The 18,667-nt window shown below is 37.4% G+C and overlaps 1 protein-coding gene across 3 annotated transcripts in view; it reads right to left on the bottom strand.

Moving 5' to 3' along the window:
• Window positions 1-18,667, bottom strand: part of LSAMP (limbic system associated membrane protein) — a 791,240-nt gene that overhangs the window by 245,598 nt on the left and 526,975 nt on the right. For all 3 annotated transcript variants that reach the window (XM_007516306.3, XM_060198321.1, XM_007516307.3), the window contains exon 3: window positions 13,372-13,497. In XM_007516306.3, the coding sequence (XP_007516368.1) occupies window positions 13,372-13,497 (126 nt within the window). The remainder of the gene's footprint in view (window positions 1-13,371; window positions 13,498-18,667) is intronic.

Here is an 18,667-nt window from a genome sequence, read left to right as displayed (position 1 = left end):
AAAATGAGTGTGCTAAAAGGTGAGAATTTCATAAATGTGTGTGTATTTTAAGTATCATGTTAGCTTCAAACATCATTAGATAGCAGATAAGAACATTCAAAGTGGGAATTTCTTTGCCATTGTTGCTTCAATATCATTTTATCTAAAGCAGTACCAAGTGCTGATTATGAGCCTCAGATCAAATCGATGGGGTAGACAGTTAACAATATTCATATACTTTCCCCAATCTTGGAAGCTATTCTTTTCCCTGATCCAGTTTCCTAGTCCTTTTTCCAACTATGACACTATCTCCTTAGACAATAATGTGGGTCCACCTGAATACTAGATGTCAGGCTCAGGCAAAAATAGTAAAGTCATGAGCACCTTGGAATATACCTAAAATAGACCTAATAGCTTTTTCCAGAATGGAGACCTCAAATCTTCATCTGCAATATTATTTCCTTTAGGTTCATGATTAGGCAAAAATTTGTTCTGCTTTATATCTTAACTATTTTTTAGCAACTAGGTTCCTGATGCTACCATGATCCCAACCTGACTTCCCTGGGCAGACGACCCCACCATTATGTCCTGGAACCTCACCTCCTAGAGCCCTGCCCCACTAAGGAAAGAGAAAGACAGGCTGGGAGTATGGATCGACCTGCCAATGCCCATGTTCAGTGGGGAAGCAATTACAGAAACCAGACCTTTCACCTTCTGCATCCCATAATGACCTTGGGTTCATACTCCAGAGGGATAAAGAATAGGAAAGCTTTCAAGGGAGGAGATGGGATACAGAGTTCTGGTGGTAGGGATTGTGTGGAATTGTACCCCTCTTATCCTATGATTTTGTCAATATATACATTTTATAAATTAATAAAATAATAATAATAAAGAAAGTGTAGCTAAATAAATGTGATTGTGCATTTAAAGATACACACAGGCTATTCTATTGATTTTTTATTATATAGGAAGAATCATAAGTACTTGGTACTTATTCTTGACAAAATAATTTGGTGCCTGGTAAAAGTAACAAACGATCCTATGTCAGAAAGGTACATTTTCTTTAGTGCTGCGGCTCTATAAATTTACTGTGCATCAGGATCACTTGGAGGATTTGGTAAGCTACAAATTGGTCCCTACACCAATTTTCTTATTTATGTAGGTCTGGCATGAATTTTGATATTGTGCATCTCTAACCTGTAGATGATGCTGATATTGCTGGTTTGGGGACCACACCCAGAACCACTTCTTTGGACTTCCCAGGGACTGTGATTTTATTATTAGCTTTGGTCAAAAGGAGTACTTAATACTTTTTCACATAGTTGCTTCTGCTGTGAAACCAACAGGACTACAGTCATTTAAGTCCATATTTGGTTTTTTGCAGAGTTTCAGAATGCAGTAACAACAAACTGCACTTAAATAACGTTTTATCATTAATAAAACACTCTCATATTTATTATTCCACTTGAGACAATACAGGAATACTGGGAGGTAAGCAGGAATTACTTTGTTCACATTTTATGGACAGAAAGTAGAGAACATAAAGATCTAATCCCATATACCTAAAATGTAAATGATGGCAAGTCAAGACGGAAATCCAAGACAGCTAACTCTAAATTCTGTATTCCATTCTACCCAAGTAACTCTTTCTCTTAATCCCTTACATTTTAAAAGACCTTTATACTTTCCAAACTATTTTCATATTCACTATCTCATTTCATCCCTCAAAGCAACAATATGAAGCAAGCAGGAGAGTCTATTGTGCATATTTTGCAGATTAGGCCATTATAAAAGATGATGAGAAAAGTGCTTACTATTACTCAGATATTATTTCTTTACACACTAGGCTAAATTTTCCTACAATATTTAGCAGCAGCAACTTGATGCAGTAGATAAAGCATTAGATAGTCTCCTCTCCAAGTGACAAGTAGTCAACTATAACCCTACCCCACCCTCCTCATACTAGTTTTGTTTTGTTTTGTTTCTATTGCCTTGTTTGAATGGAAGAGTTGAGAATGAGTTTAGGATTACAAGATAGTAGTAATGTTCATTTCTATACCTTACATACTAATGAAAATAGCTTTTCTGTTTACAAAGACTCTTTGCTTCTAGTTCAAAAATTTCATAGTTTAATGTTCGGCATCCAATATTATGAATTTCTATAGAGTTTCAAGATGAGATGTTTATTATGCTAATAAGGGTTCAAACCTGATAGACAGGGACACATTCTATTTCACAAAAACATAATTACTTATACTATTCCCTCAAGCTCTGGGGTGGGGCACAGAAATTAAAATATAAAACACTGTTGGGCTAAGGATATTTCTCAGTGGTAGAGCACATGTTCCTATTGTGTGAAGCCATGGGTTCAACTACTGGCAACACACACACATGTATGCACACACACACTATTTCTCTCAGTAAAACTTTGTGAACCTGGTACATAATAAAAATTATGTATATTTAAGTGACTGCATTATAAAGAATTAGCCCCTCAATTAAAATTATTAGGAAAATAAGTGTAAATTTAAAGACATTTATTTATTATTTACATATATATTTTCTCTGTAATGTTGTTTCATGATGCTTATACATTGTGGGTTCTAACTTAAATATTTCTCTGTGCTTAATTATTCATACTTGATGCGAATATTTAACTATAAGCCCTGGATGATACTAAAAATGATATCCATAGACTAGCACTGTTAACATTATTAGCTGGCTGCTTTTTAGATGGGCAGAATTCCAACCACACATCTAGATCCACTAAACCAGAATTGCATTTCTAAAATGTTCTCTTGTAATCGTAGAAGAACTACTGTAGTTTACACTGATGGGATTGGGTATTCAGAGCTCTGGTGGTGGGAACAGTGTAAAGTTGTACCCCTGTATCTTGTATTTTTGTAAGTCAATATTAAATCACTAATTTTGTGAAAGGGAAACTCCTCTCCATTCAATTCCCCAAAATACTAAAGTTGGAGAACCAGTTTTTAATTTTTAAAATTTATTTTAATGTTACTTATTTATTTACTTATTTACTTATTTATTTATTCCCTTTTGGTACCCTTGTTGTAGTTATTATTTTTGTTATTGATGTTGTCATTGTTGGATAGGACAGAGAGAAATGGAGAAAGGAGGGGATGGCAGAGAGGGGGAGAGAAAGATAGACACTTGCAGATCTACTTCAACACTTGTGAAGTGACTCCCCTGCAGGTAGGGAGGCAGGGGCTCGAACCAGGATCTTTCTGCCGGTCCTTGAGCTTTGTGCCACATTCACTTAAGCTGTTGTGCTACCACACAACTCCCAATACTTTTTTTTTTTTTAAATTTAATCAATTTTTATTAGTGGCTTAATATTGATTTACAAAATTGTGAGACATCAGGGATATAATTCCACACCTTTCCAGCACCAGAACCCAAAATCCCCATTCCCTTCATTGGAAACTATAGTAGCCTTACCAAGGTCACAGATGTGGGTTGACTATTATTATTTCTATAACTATGTCTCTTTATATATTTTACTATTTTTTCCAGCACAACACCCTGCCCTCTCCTCCTCTCCAAGTCAAAATTATGCCCTCTTCCACTTCCAAATGTCCTTGTTTTTCCTCTTCTTTCTCTCAATCCTGATGGAATTAGAGTTCAGAATCCACTAGTTATCATCCCCTAACCTTTATCCCCCACTGGGAGTATGGATCAAAAATTTTTAAGGGGTGCAGAATGTGGAAACTCTGGCTTTTGTAATTGCTTCCCTACTGGACATAGGGTTGACAGGTTGATCCATACCCACAGCCTATCTCTATATTTCCCTAGTGGGATCTGGAGAGGTAAAGTTCCAGGACACATTAGTGAGGTCATCTGCTCAGGGAAGTGAGGATGGAGTCATAGTAGCATCTGCAACTTGGTGGCTGAAAGGTGCTAAGATATATAGCAGAGTATATCTTAATGCTTTTTATTTTTATATATTATCTGAAAAAACAATTTGCTAAGAGAACTTGGAATATATCCAGCCTAGACATTGCCTGCATGGAGTAAGGAGAAACATACAATGTTAATATTGTAAACTGATATTTTTAAGTTGAATTCCACAAGTACATGTTGCAAGTAAATATAACATACCCTTTTCATTTACCACATTAGTATTAGTATGATTTTTTCTTCCATTTTTTAAAAATTTATTGGATAGAGACAGAGAGAAATTGAGAGGGTAGGGAGAGACAGAGAGAGACAGAGAGACACTTGTAGTAAGGCTTCACTACTTGTGAAGCTTCCCCCCTACAAGTGGGGGCCAGGGGCTTGAACCTAGTCCTTTCCGCTGCAATATGTGTACTCAACCAGGTGCACTGCCTGGGCCCTTATTTGTCTATTTTTAATTTAAATTTAATTTAATTTATTATTTTAATTTGTTGCTGTTGGATAGGACAGAGAAAAATAGAGAGAGGAAGGGAAGACGGAGAGAGGGGAGGAAGATAGACACCTGCAGACCTGCTTCACTGCCTGTGAAGCAACCCCCTTGCAGGTGGGGATCCTGGACTCGAACCGGGATCCTTACTCCCGTCCTTGTTCCTCTAGCCACATGCTTAATGCGCTGAGCCCCAATGATTTTATTTTTCAAACAGAGAGCATATGACCTATGAGTTATGTTTCAGGAAGTTCATTCTCTTGAATTTCCTTATATAGAACTCTCAAAAGCTTCTATGGACCAGAATTTGTTATATATGATGTGTATATGTGTGTGTCGGTGTGTGTGTGTGTGTGTGTGTGTGTGTGTGTGTGTGTGTGTGTGTGTGTGTGTGTGTACCTGTACTTTGCAAGTAAAATCTTGGTAATATAGTGAATTTTTTTCTTTTTATTTTACTAGATAGGACAGAGATAACTTGACAGGGGAGGGGAAGAAGAGAAAGATGCCGCCTACCTGCTACACTATTCATGAAGTTTTTCTTTTGCAGATGAGGAATAGAGGCTCAAACCCAGATTTTTGTGTATATTTAACTTGGTATACCACTGCAGGCCCTTAATAGTGACAATTTTAATGAAAATAATCCCTCAACTAATTCTGCTGATTGCTTATGTTTCTTTTTTGCATTTTTAAACTGTTTTTACTGTTCTCATTTCTTTGTAAAGACAGAGGGAAAATGCTATATATACTCTCCAAAGTTTTATTTGTATACTAGTTTAAAATATATTATCCATCAATAGAGAATAAAGTTTTATTCATCTTAACCTCCATTCTCACAATGTGTTCTTTTAGCAAGAAATATTTATAGAATGCTCACTCCAGTAAAAAAAAAAAAAAAAAAAAAAAAAGGTGAAGAGCAAGAATAGACATGGTCTTTGCACAAATGGAGCTTATAGTTCAACAAGAAAGCAGAGCATTAAACTAATAAGTGCATGAATAGCCAGTTAATTAGATTTATACAATATAAAGGAAAATTACAGCATTCAATAAGACTATAAAAGAGGAATATATAGCAAAAACTGCAAAACCAGTAACGCTCCCCTTTAGAAAGCTTCTACAGAAACCTCAAGGATAAATAGGGCCTGGCCAAGAAACTAAGAGAGGGAAGAATAGCTTAAGCATACAGAAAAACATATATAATAATACATTTAAGAATTTAAGGGGGAACTGGTGGTGGCATACCTGATTGTGCACACATGTTGCAATGCACAAGGACCCAGGTTTGAACCCCACACCCTTACCTGCAGGGGAAAAGCTTTGCAGGGTGAAGCAGGTCTGAAGGTATCTCCCTTTCTTTCTCCCTTTCTATCTCCCCCATCCCTCTCAATTTCTGGCTGTTTCTATCCAATAGATAAATAAAGATTAAAAATATCTTTAAAAAAAGAATTGAAGTGAGCATTATGTGCATACACAATGTTATTGTTTACTTATGGTAATTTTCCTTTACTGTTGAGATCTTATTTTAGCATATATTCTGTTTTTACTTTTCATTATTCTTATTTCCCCTTTTTTCCTTTCCCAAAACAGCAAGCAAGCAGAGAGACCTAAAAAAAAAGACACCATAAAATGATACTTATGTACTTTCCCCCTATTTGGGAGCTATTCTCTGCTGCCGGGCCAGCTTAGCAGGCATGAGAGAGACGACCAGGGACTCATGGCTGAGCTGGGAACACAGTTCAATCTTTATTGACAAGCAGGGATGCAGTTTGATCTAGCTAGCTATCTCTAATCACAATCCTGTTCTATCTGTATCTCCTGAAGCGGAAGTGTCAGGATGAGGAAGTGCATAGGGTAGGGGGTGGGGAGAAGGAAAAAGCATGTGAACTAGTGGGGATTAGACCAATGAAAACAATGATTATGTAAATAGACTACAGAGTTAAGCAATACAAGCGAACCTAACATGATGATCAAAACAGAAGGTCTTATAAGCAGAATTTAGAAGCATACCAACACTCTGCCCTGACACAGCTTTCAAGTCCTATTTCCAACCCTGACACCATCTCCCCAGACAATAACTTGGATCTACCTGCATATTAGTTATTGTGCTCAGGCAAAAATTAGTGAACTCATGGGCCCCTTGGAATATACCTAAAATAGACCTACTAGCTTTTTACAAAATGGAGATCCCAAAACTCATCTGCTATATTCTTGCCTTTAGGTTCATGACTATTAAACAATTTATTCTGCTTTATATCTTAATGCTTTACCAGCCATAAAGTTGTGGATGCTACCATGATGCCAACCTGACTTCTCTGGACAGAGGACCTCACCAATGTACCCTGGGCTGCCACCTTTCCAGAGCCCTGCCCAACTAGGGCAATATAGGGATAAACTGGGAGTATGGATCAACCTGCCAAGACCCATGTTCAGTGGAGAAGCAATTATGGAAGCCTTCTGCCCCCTATAGTGACCCTGGGTCCATACTCACAGAGGGATAAAGAATAGGAAAGCTTTCAAGGGAGGGGATGGGATTCAGAGTTCTGGTGATGGGAATTGTGTGGAATTGTACCTCTCATCCTATGGTCTTAACAATATATATTTTTATTTTATAAATAAGTTAGTAACAATAAAAAAGAGACAAAAATTTAAAATATAATTGAAGTGAACATCTTTATGTGCATCCATAATGTTATTGTTTACTTACAGTAATTACTTTACTGCAGAGATCTTATTTTAGCATATATTTTGTTTTTTACTTTTCACTACTGTTTATTTTTATCAAAGATCAGAAAAATAAAGAAAAGTATTTCTTTCTTATTATATTTATTTGTTTATTGGATAAAGACAGTCAGAAATCAAGAGGGAAGGGAGGGATAGAGAGGGTGAGAGACAGAGAGATACCTGTAGCACTGCTTCACCACTTCTGAAGCTTTCCCCCTGCAGGTGGAGAATGGGGGCTAGAACCTGGATCCTTGTGCATTGTAACATGTCAACCAGGTGCACCACCACATGGCCCCAAGAAAACTATTTCTATAGCTTATTTTCAGTATTTTTCCTGTATATTAATTTTAAATATACCAATGTTATGACCAAGTGGTGACACACCTGGTTGAACATATTCATTACAATGTGAATTCAAGTCCCTGGTCCTCTCCTGTAGGGAGGAAGCTTCCTGAATGTTGAAACAGTGCTGTAGATATCCTTCTCTCTCTCTCTCTCTCTGTCTCTCTCTCTCTCTCCCTCTCTCTCTCTCTCTCTGTCTCTCTGTCTCTCTCTCTCTTCCCTGTCTTCTGTGTCTCCTCCTCCCTCTCAGTTTCTGTTTCTATCATAAATACACACATGCACATGCCCACACACATGTGTGTGGCACTTGCAGACCCACCTCACCACTTGTGAAATGTTTCCCTACAAGTGGGGAATGGGGGTTTGAATTCAGGTACTTGTTTTAGTCCTTGAACCTTGTACTATGTGCCCTTAACCAGGTACTCACTGCTCTACTTTCTAAAATATATATATTTTATATTTATTGGATAGAGACAGAGAAAACCTAGAGGGGAGGAGGGAGATAGAGAGGGAATGAGACAGAGAGACACCTGCAGCACCGCTTCATCCCTTGTGAAGTTTCTCCCCTGCAGGTGGGGACCAAGGGCTTAAACTCAGATCCTTGAACAATGTAACATGTGCACTCAACTGGATGCACCACCATGCCCCATCACCCACTTTAAAACACTTGAAACTTAGTGAGAAAAAAAAACTATTTAAGTGTCAAAAGAAAGAGAAATAAAATAAGCCAAGCAAAAAAAAAATTAAGAACTGAATAAAGAGGTATCAAATATACTTCTTCTCATAAAAAGATACCTTGTATCCTCTTTTCCTTTCTCCCCCTCATGTTTTAAATGGCAGGTACTCAAGTACTTGTAAACCTGCATGGAATCTTCCTCCCATTCAGGGCTTAGTGTCCCTGTGGGGTCGAGCTAATTACAGGTACATTTCCTCAGCAAGGCAGTCACATTCTGTACTGTTGAAAGCAGAATTAATAATTGAACAAAGCTAGCTGGATTTTTTTTCTCACACGGCCATGGCCATGGGATTCAGACAGTTTTGTTGTCACACAGGGAGCACAATCTCTTCTTTGGATGTACTCAAGAAAGCATTTATGTTATAAGTTGAAAAAGATCACCCTTCCCTTCCCTGTTTCTAATTTTTTTTTTTAAAAAAGATGGGAAATCATTTTTAAAAATCCTATTTTACTTTCTAAAATAGTAAACTCAAATTGTCTTTCCTGTCACCAGGATTACTATTAGAGATCAGGTGATTATTTAAGTCAGATATGTAAGAAACAAAAGAGAAGGCTTGGAAATTAACACCTATTGTAAAGAAGAATTAAAGCCTGCCTTTGAGACTGGAAAAGCAGCAGGGAGCTAGTTTTGCATGTGCCAGAAAAGAGTTTTACTCACAGAGAGGGTCAAGATAGAAGATGATAGAATAAAGTTCTTTCTCTTGAAATGTCTTTAGGTACTTAGTGGAGGATATCCCCAAAGTCCCACGGGGTGATGATAAATGTGTGCAGCAAAACTTTGTCTTATGCCTAAGCCATAGCCAGGGTTATGTAAACTTTTCTGTAAAAGGCTAGGCAGAAAACATTTTAGACTTTGTGAGTCAAGCTATCTTTGTTGCAATTACTCAGCTCTCAGAACCAAAACACTGATAGACAATATGTCAATGAGTTAGCATCTTTGTGTTTCAATAAAACCCATTTATAGGCACTAAAATTGTATTGTCACATATTTGTTCCATGATAAACAATATAATTTTTCCAAATTATTTAACAATTTGAAAATCAGTGCTAGGCAACAAACAGTACAAAAATAAATGCAGATTTAGGCCACAAGGTGCATAAACTGTTGACTTGCGTGACAAGTAGGAGACCCAGTGAAACAGTTACTTTACTGGTAGATTTTTGAAGACTCTGAGGTTCTCCTTATAAATGTACATGCTGTATTATTCTGGAAGAACTGACTTGCCTTTTGTGGTTGGTTAAATTGAAACATCTCACATATCCAGCAAAACTTGTCTGAGTCAACTATAAAATACTAAAATACTAAACCAAGCTTAGAGAGGCCCTGAAACTGATTCCACCTCAGAACTTTTAAGAACCTAGGAATAAAGAAATAATTTATGCTTGCAGTGAGGTAACAGCATTTTTCTCTGAAAAAAAAACAAACTATTTAGTAGATAACATACATGAGAAGTAATGTTTGTTTTTTTTACTAATTCATTTCTTGATTATAATATATTAATGCATTCACTTTCTGTTTCTTTTTTAATATACTACTTATTCTACACACAATATATTTAAGATTAGGGTTAGGAAGTGGCACATATGGTAGACTGTACACATTACAATGCACAAGGACCTCGGTTTAAGTCCCCTGTCCCCACCTGCAGCAGGGAAGGGTCACGAGAGTTGAAGTAATGCTGCAAGTATTTCTCTTCCCTTCTATATCCCCCTTCCTTATCAATTTTTGTCTGTATCTATCCAAAATAAATAAAAGCATTTTAAAACCTTTTAAGTTTATGAAATGCCTATATATACATTAATTAGAAGAGATGATGTATAAAATAGTGTCAATGAAGGAATATGAATGCAAGTCCTACATATATATATATATATATATATATATATATATATATATATGCTATAAAATTCATATATGTGATTTTGAAAGTCCAAAGAGTTGTTTAATTTATTATTCATATGTAATTATTTTTCTATACTCTTTTTACAAATGGGCATATATTTAGTTCTAAATTTTCTCATAGTCACTATTGAAAAGAAAGATGCATGGTCATTTATAAAAATTCACTAGGTTCATTCAGAAAAAAACAGACACCTATTTGTAAAAAGTATAGGTAAAATTTTAAAGGAAGAATAGCCTCAAAGGATCATTTCAAAAGAAATCTGTGTAATACAATGTATAGTCATTCAAAAACTACATTACAATAAACACAAATATAGATACATCTAGCATAACATCTTTGTTTTACCATATTTTTCAGGGGGCAGAGACTTAACTCATGCATGATTTTGCTGTTCCATGGGTGCTTTTTCATTCACATCAAGAGAAGGAGAGATACCACTGTTCTGGAGCTTCTCTCAGTGGCATGAGGTGTAATGCTGGGGCTCCAACCCAGGCTACACACATTGCAAGTCATACACACTAACCACTAAGCTATCTCTCTGGCCCTATCAAAACATTTTTAAATGTGATGCAATATATTTTACAATTAATTGGCATTGAGTAAAAAAAAAATTACTTAGAACATGAATAAACTATGGGGCTTGGAGGTAATATAATTCCACTCAATGACTACATGTTATGGAAGATTCAGTGCAGAAGAAGGCATATAAGAGAGTTTCATACTTCATGCAATTCTTCATGAATTGTTTCTCCATATTAATATAAAAAGTGGCTGAGAGAAAATGAGATTGAAGTTGGTTTTCTAAATAATTTCCTAATTTATTGGTCATACATTATCAATGCATGACAAATCATATGCTTTAAAAATAAGAACGTATCAAATGCAGCAGACGAGATGAGCCAGAAGGAAGATAGCCATATGCATGACTATCTCAACTCAAAATAAGATGAACTTGTTAGATACAAGAATAACCACTTTCTTAAAGGCCAAGTTCAAAAAAAGAAACAAAAAACAAAAAACCAACTAGAGTTCAGACAGGTGACTGAAATGTCCCCTATGCAACTCTGAGTCTTATTCTATTGTCATTGTAACAAAATTTCTATAGCAGTTTAGGGCTAGGCACCATGTACTTCTTGACAATTCCAAACTGGATAAATGTGGTCAGAAAGAGAGTTCCCCCAAATTCTAGGAAAACTCTACTTTTTCTAGAAAAAAAATAATGTTTCCTATTTCAGTTCCCTAGTGAATAATAGTTACCCAGCCTTCTGCAAGAAAACTACACCTATCTCAGGCAAATCCCATATAATATGTTCCCTTTCAAATAAAAAGAGCACAATTCATCATAGAGTAGGCCCATGATCTCGAGTTCATACTTTTTCTTCCCTTTCAATAAATTTGCTCTGTTACTCACTGGCATTTTCGTCCCTAAAGACTTTCTGGACCATGATAAGAATCTGTTGAAGACATATTTTCTCTTGTCTCAGTAGATCCAGTTCTCTATAAACTTTGATAGTGAGCCATCAGAATCCCTGTCCAGCAAGGTTTATGTTGATACTTCTTAAGGAAATGGAAACTTTTTTTTTTTTTGCCTCCATGGTTATTGCTGGGGCTCAGTGCCTGCACTACAAATCCACTGCTCCTGGAGGCTATTTTTCCCTTTCCATTGCCCTTGTTGTTTATCGTGGTTGTTGTTATTATTGTTGCTGTTATTGCTGTCATTGTTGGATAGGAAAGAGAGAAATTGAGAGAGGAGGGGAAAACAGAGAGAGGGAGAGAAAGATAGATACCGGCAAACCTGCTTCGCCACTTGTGAAGCGACCCTCTGCAGGTGGGGAGCTAGAGGCTTGAACCTGGCTCCTTACTCTGGTCCTTGCACTTTGTGCACTTAAACCCGCTCTGCTACTGCTTGGCACCAGGAAATAGACACTTTTAATAAAAATAGTTGCCTAAATAAGAGATGATTACAAATCTTAGTCAAATTTCCACCTGAAAAATTTTAGAGTAAACATGAAATGGAAGCTATAATTTTCACACCACAAAATACAGATATTTTTAAATCTAGTGTGGGGTGGGAGATATAGCATAATATTCATGTAAAAAGACTTATACTGAAGGCACCTAAGTCTCAGGTTTAATATCCTGCACTACTATAAGTCAAGAATGAGCAGTTCTCTAGAGAAAAAAAAAAGTGTAACTGAATACTTCCCTGGCCTTTTAGAAGTATCTCTGGATTTATCTCCCATTGTATGTCTAATCGGGCACAACAGTTTTTCAGGATGTTCATTACAAAATGATTATATTGCAAATCACATCACTAGATTCCTGAGGAAACTTCAAGAGATTCTAAGAAAAAAATGTCACATAAATTGGGGACTATCTACTAAAATTAATGATATTTTTAAGAAAAATGATCCACAGCAACTGGTAAAATTAAAAAGCATGCCAAATTCTACATAGACTGTGTTATTAAAAGGCATGAATAAATTGTATTTAAATCTAAATTTAAACAAACAAACAAAATTAATTTTTAAGGAGGGGAGTATTGATGTAATTAATCCTAAGCTATTTGGTTAAATGTCTAGATGAAAAAAAACACAGCTGTGTCTCAAAACTCCCTTATAGGTGTAGGGTGTAGTAGTGGTGGGAAGGGAAAGAAGAATGTGTGAAAAATATTGGGTTGTCAGAAAAGTTATGATCTATGCAAAAACATGTCATGACTTTTTTCAAGAACCCAATATTCCTGGTGAGTGATTTTTTGCCTTTTATCAATTTAGAAGTCTTTGGCTAGCATGATGAGTTCCTACATTTAAGTTCACACCCACTGTCCCTCCATAAAGTCAGATGTCAAAAATTTGATATTCAAAGTCACAATTTTGTATGATTAGTAAAATATGTCTAAAATATAGCAGGAAACTATAGTTAAAAGCAAAGTAAAAAAATACAAAGAACTATGCAAATTAAATCCATGAGAAACATTGCCACAAGACATTCAAGAACCAAAGTGGCATATATTTGGCATCTTAGCCATTTCATCCATTTAATGCTTTTTATATTTATTACCTTAGGGATAATCTAATGAAAACATAAGATTACAGATATAGCATAATGATTATAGATTTATAAAATGATTCATTAGCAAAGGTCAGAAGGACACTCAGCTAGTATTATGTTATCATTCTCAAAGTGTTTTAGTAGCAAGATTGATGTTTACCTTTTAGAACTAATGGAATCTCAAAAACGTGAACATCTTAAATTGTAGGTGGTATGTCAGGTATTGTGGAGTTGCTTACCTGTTGGTGTAAGGTGTCTCCAGGTGATAACAGGTTCAGGACGGCCATTAGCCATGCATACCAGGGTCACATTGCTGCCTTCATTCACAGTGACATCTGAGGAGATGTTGGAGATCTTTGGTGGAACTATAATGACAAAGCAAACAGAATATATAATGACATCAATAAAGATAGGTTTGCTGTTTTGGTTCACGTAATTGGAATTAGCAAATTCAATCTAAGTGTTTTTATAAAGACGTAGACTACTTGAAATTTTATATGAAGAAATCAGACTACTTTTGACCCTCCTGAGAGTCTCAAGTGAACAACTGAAAACTTTGTGATTTATTATTACAAGGTGAGATATATGCTCCTTACAAAGGTCAAGTCCTGTAGAATGAATATGCAACAGGACTTTTGTGCTTAGAACAGGTATTATTTAAATATTAGAGAACATGCAGGGACTAGTGTGGTGGTGTACCTGGTTGAGTGCACATGTCACAGTGCACAAGGACCCAGGTTCAAGCCCCAAATCCCCACCTGCAGGGGGAAAGCTTTGCAAGTGGTGAAGCCATGTTGCGGTGTCTCTCTGTCTCTCTCCCTCTCTATCTCCTCTACTCTCTCAATTTCTGACTATATCCAATAAATAAAGATAATAATAATAAATTTTAAAAGAACATGCACATTTTATAAATTTTTAAGACTAAACTTATCACTGTTACCTACATGTACTTGTGTAGATGAAATAAATACAGATAACCTTTTTCCCCCCTATAAACACCAGGAAAAGAAAGCCAGTGTTACTTAGAATGAAACTGTATATTTGTATGATTAAGATGTGATAATATCATAATTCCTAATGATGAGGAAGCCACTTAATTGCTACATTAAAAAGCTTCTAAAAATCATCCTGCCTTGCCCGGAAGCCCAATGGCCACCCATCCCTGGCACAGCAGAGGGGTGGGGAGGGGAGGGTGTTGCTATGCTTCACATTGGTTTGGTCTCGTCCCCCTGCCTCTGGGAGGTGGTGGTTTGGCCCCTGCTAGTTTTGTGCACCCCCTTGTCCCCCCCCCCCCCCCAAATCCTAGGGAGTTCCAGAGTCCTGCTGCAGCCCCCGGAGGAAAAAGATGGAGAAGCACATGGTGTGGTGATTTGCCTGCTCATGAATAAAGATTAAACTGCATTCTCTGCCCAGCCGTGTGTCCCCCCTAGTCTCAGTCTACCGCCACGAAGCTAGCCCAGCCTACTGGAGCCCCCGAACTTAAACGACAGGAGGGGGAGGTGGTGGGGATGGGACACAGTCTTTGGTGGTGGGAATGGTGTTTATGTACATTCGTATTAAAGTGTAAACATATAAACCACTATTTAATTAATATGAGAGGGGAAAAATTGATCATATGTCTAGAACTTCTTAAAACACAGACTGAGTCTTTTTAATACATAGGCTATCTTTGATATGTTGACTCTCTCAAAAGCCTAGACCAGGGAGAACAGAAGCAACTGGTAGCACAGCTATATACAAGATGCTGGGTATTATACCCCAAACCCTATCAAAGGGACTTTCCAAAGTTAACTGAATCACCAAATAATGTGATGATAACACAATAACTATACATTGTCTTCTTGGACCCTAAGACAACAGTAACCTCACATTTCCACTATAGAGCCTATATTTCCCCCAGTCCTGGAACCTTAGGGTGGGGCCCACTTTCCTGCATGCTGCTCTCAATTCAAATCAAATAATATTGCATCCATGGATCGCAACCTTATCAATGCAATGAGTGCCACCACAACATGCTTCACTTCAGACTGTGACCAGAGACTTCAGGTGTGGAATGACAATCTTTCAGCTTCATCACTCAGGTGAGACCTTTCCTTTCATAGTATTCTCTAATTCTATTCCAGGTGGTCCACTCCCCAATAAAGTCCCCAAACCTACATATAGTCCAGGTCCCCTAAGATAGAGCATAGGTTCACCCGTGCCCATAAACTAGGGCAAAATATATACCTGAAAGCAGAAGTACACTAGAGTTTGCAGTGAGTACCTCCCTAACACTTCCTCTCCACTATTCCAAGCTTTGGATCCATGATTGCTCAACAATTTGTTTGGCTTCGTATGTTAACTCTCTTTTCAATCACCAGGCTCCAGATGCCACCAGGATGCTGGCCAGGCTTCCCTGGATTGAAGACCCCACCAATGTGTCCTGGAGCTCAGCTTCCCCAGAGACACACCCTACTAGGGAAAGATAGAGGCAGACTGGGAGTATGGATCGACCAGTCAACGCCCATGTTCAGCGGGGAAGCAATTACAGAAGCCAGACCTTCCACGCTCTGCAACCCACAACGACCCTGGATCCATACTCCCAGAGAGATAGAGAATGGGAAGGCTATCAGGGGAGGGAAGGGGATATGGAGATCGGGTTGTGTTGTACGGAACTGTACCCCTCTTATTCTATGCTTCTGTTAATGTCTCCTTTCTTAAATAAAATAAAATAATAATAATAATAATAAAATAATCCTGGTGTATGCAAGGCCAGATGATATACTTTAGAGCTCTTAAGAAGTTAATGAGACAGGTAGACATTACTAAAACATTACTAACACATTATCTTCACTACTAAATATTTAATTATAGTTACCTTTAATTAAGAATTTACTATATGTGTGGCCCTAGAAGTGGTACAGCAGCTAGTGTTAGGTTGAAAAGTACAATATCCCAGGGCTGAGTAGTGGCACACCTGGTAAAGTGCATTGTTACCATGCACAAAGGCCTGCTTCAAGCCTCTCATTCCCACCTGCAGGGTGAAGGCTTCACAAGTGGTGAAGTAGCACTGCAAGTGTCTTTCTTTCTCTATCCACCTCTATCTACATATATCCATTCCCTCTCTTAGTTCCTCTCAATCTCTATCCAATAAGTGAATAAATAAATAAATATTTTTAAAAGTACAAGGTCCAGAGTTCAAATATCGTCATCATATATGTCAGAGTGATACTCTGTATCTCCCTCTCCCTCTCTCTCTCCCTCTCCCTCTCTAGCAGACACTTATGAGTTCTGGGTAACTGTGGTATAGTTGACTAAAACTGGGACACTGGCGCCTCAGGCATTTTAGTGTCTCTGCATAACCATATATGCTTTTTTTTTTTTTTCCTATAGGGTTATTGCTGGGCTCGGTGCCTGCACCATGAATCCACCACTCCTGGAGGCCATTTTTCCCCTTTTGTTGCCCTAGTTGTTGCAGCCTCGTTGCGGTTATTATTGCCATTGTTGACGTTGCTTTGTTGTTGGATAGGACAGAGAGAAATGGAGAGAGGAGGGGAAGACAGAGAGAGAGGGGGAGAGAAAGATAGACACCTGCAGACCTGCTTCACCGCCTGTGAAGCGACTCCCCTGCAGGTGGGGAGCCGGGGGCTGGAACTGGGATCCTTAAGCAGGTCCCTGCACTTTGCGCCACCCACTGCGCCACCGCCCGACCCCAAACCATATATGCTTTTGCCCCTACATTCTTCTCTTCTTTTTTTCATGATAGTAAAAATCTGTTACAGAAGTTGTTCTATGTGATCCTATATATAATAGTTTATGAGTTCTACACCAATAACTTCTTATAATAAGGAAATATAGTCTATAAAAATATATATAACCAGTAAGAAACTGAGTTATATAGAGGAATCTGTTAGAAGCAGAAAATTAATTTGACCCAGGCAGACTCCAAGACCCATGCACATTTTAGGCGTTACTCATGAAACTTCATTTCAAAATACATACAACCAGATGGCCAAAAATGATGGAAATTACTTTTTGGTGATGTGACAAATGAGTTCCCAACGGTTAGTTGTACTGTTGTCCAACTTCTTTGATCGTCGTTCTCCCAGTTACTTAAGAAAGTTTGTATCTCTTTACTGTTGTTTTTTGTTCATTGGCCCCATATATGACAGACTTCAAGTTCTATGACTTGTGCCTTTTAGGTATCTCTTGAATACAATCATTACTCTCAGCCTCTGTTCCCAACGCACTTACTTCTGTCCATCAAGAGTTTCACTGCCTAAATTACAAACTGCAAGAGCATTACAAGTCATCCCTTTACCTCTAGTCTTCCTTCTCTTGAGCTCACTGACATGCATTCCTCATGCCACAATCAGAATATATGCCCTAAATAGCAAATCTGAGTATAATATCACCTGATTCTTCTCATAGACGACCAGATAAAATCCGAACTCTTAGTATAATTTAACATATGGATATTCACTACTAGTTCCTGCTATTCTCCAGCCTTAATTCCTACCCCATTTGTGTTAAATTATTCATCCAGTCAAACAGTTGCTCGGTCCTCATTTATTCCTAGGCATATATCTTCGTTTTTCGTTGTCCGGAAAATTCTAAACCACCTTCCCCTTCAGGTTTCAGCTTATCAACTTGTTTTCTCTTTAGTCCCTGGAAGAGTCTTCTGCCATCCTCCACCCCTACCATAGTGAAACAGTAGTGAAAGAAACACCTTTCTCTATTTTCAAGTGTCCAGTATTTCTCCACCATAGTCCTGTATCATGAGTGCTGCATTACTTACCAGTACCTGTCAGTAAACTGAAGGAGGCAGGCAGGAGGGTTGTGTTTTACTGACCATTGCATCCGACAGACTTGGTTCATGGCAGGTGTTCAGAGTGCTTGACAAAAATAATAAAAATTCCTGCCTCCACCATCTCATTTCTGAGTTAAGCAAGCCATCTCTTTGATGGTTTGTCAGAAATGAGTAGACTTTCATTTTAAACTAGTGCAATACAACTTCCTTAACTACACTTCTAGTCATCTATTTTACTTCTTAGAGATTTATGAGGAAAGAGAGAAAGAGAGAGAGAGACAGAGAGAAAGACAGAGAGAGAGACAGAGAGAGATTGATGAGAGAGAGACAGAATCAAAACATCACTCTAACGCATGTAATGTCAGGGATCAAAAGTGGAAGTTCATTCTTGAGAGTCCAATGGCATATCTACTGCACCCCCCACCTCAGTCAAGTTCTAGTCATCTATTTCAGTATAAAAATCTTTATCAAGTATAAACTTCTGAGTTTTAACATCTATTATTATTTTCTATAAAGGATATATGTATATGCATGCAATGTATTACATATAATGCATAGTTGTAATACATGTGCATAGCATTTTTACTTTAATATTTGATTCCCAGTTTTCCATAACAATTCAGTTTAAATTTATATTATTAATGATAACATTAAAATGATAATTTAGCTCTTTATTATTCACAGTTTCTATTATATTAACTTTTAAAATATTTACAAAGATTAAGAAAGTAAAAGTCACCCCTATT

This window comes from Erinaceus europaeus, chromosome 9 (genome assembly GCF_950295315.1).
Source record: "Erinaceus europaeus chromosome 9, mEriEur2.1, whole genome shotgun sequence".
Classification (NCBI taxonomy): domain Eukaryota; kingdom Metazoa; phylum Chordata; class Mammalia; order Eulipotyphla; family Erinaceidae; genus Erinaceus; species Erinaceus europaeus.
The sequence above is the reverse complement of the archived record's forward strand: the minus strand, read 5'-3'. Positions and strand labels throughout refer to the sequence as shown.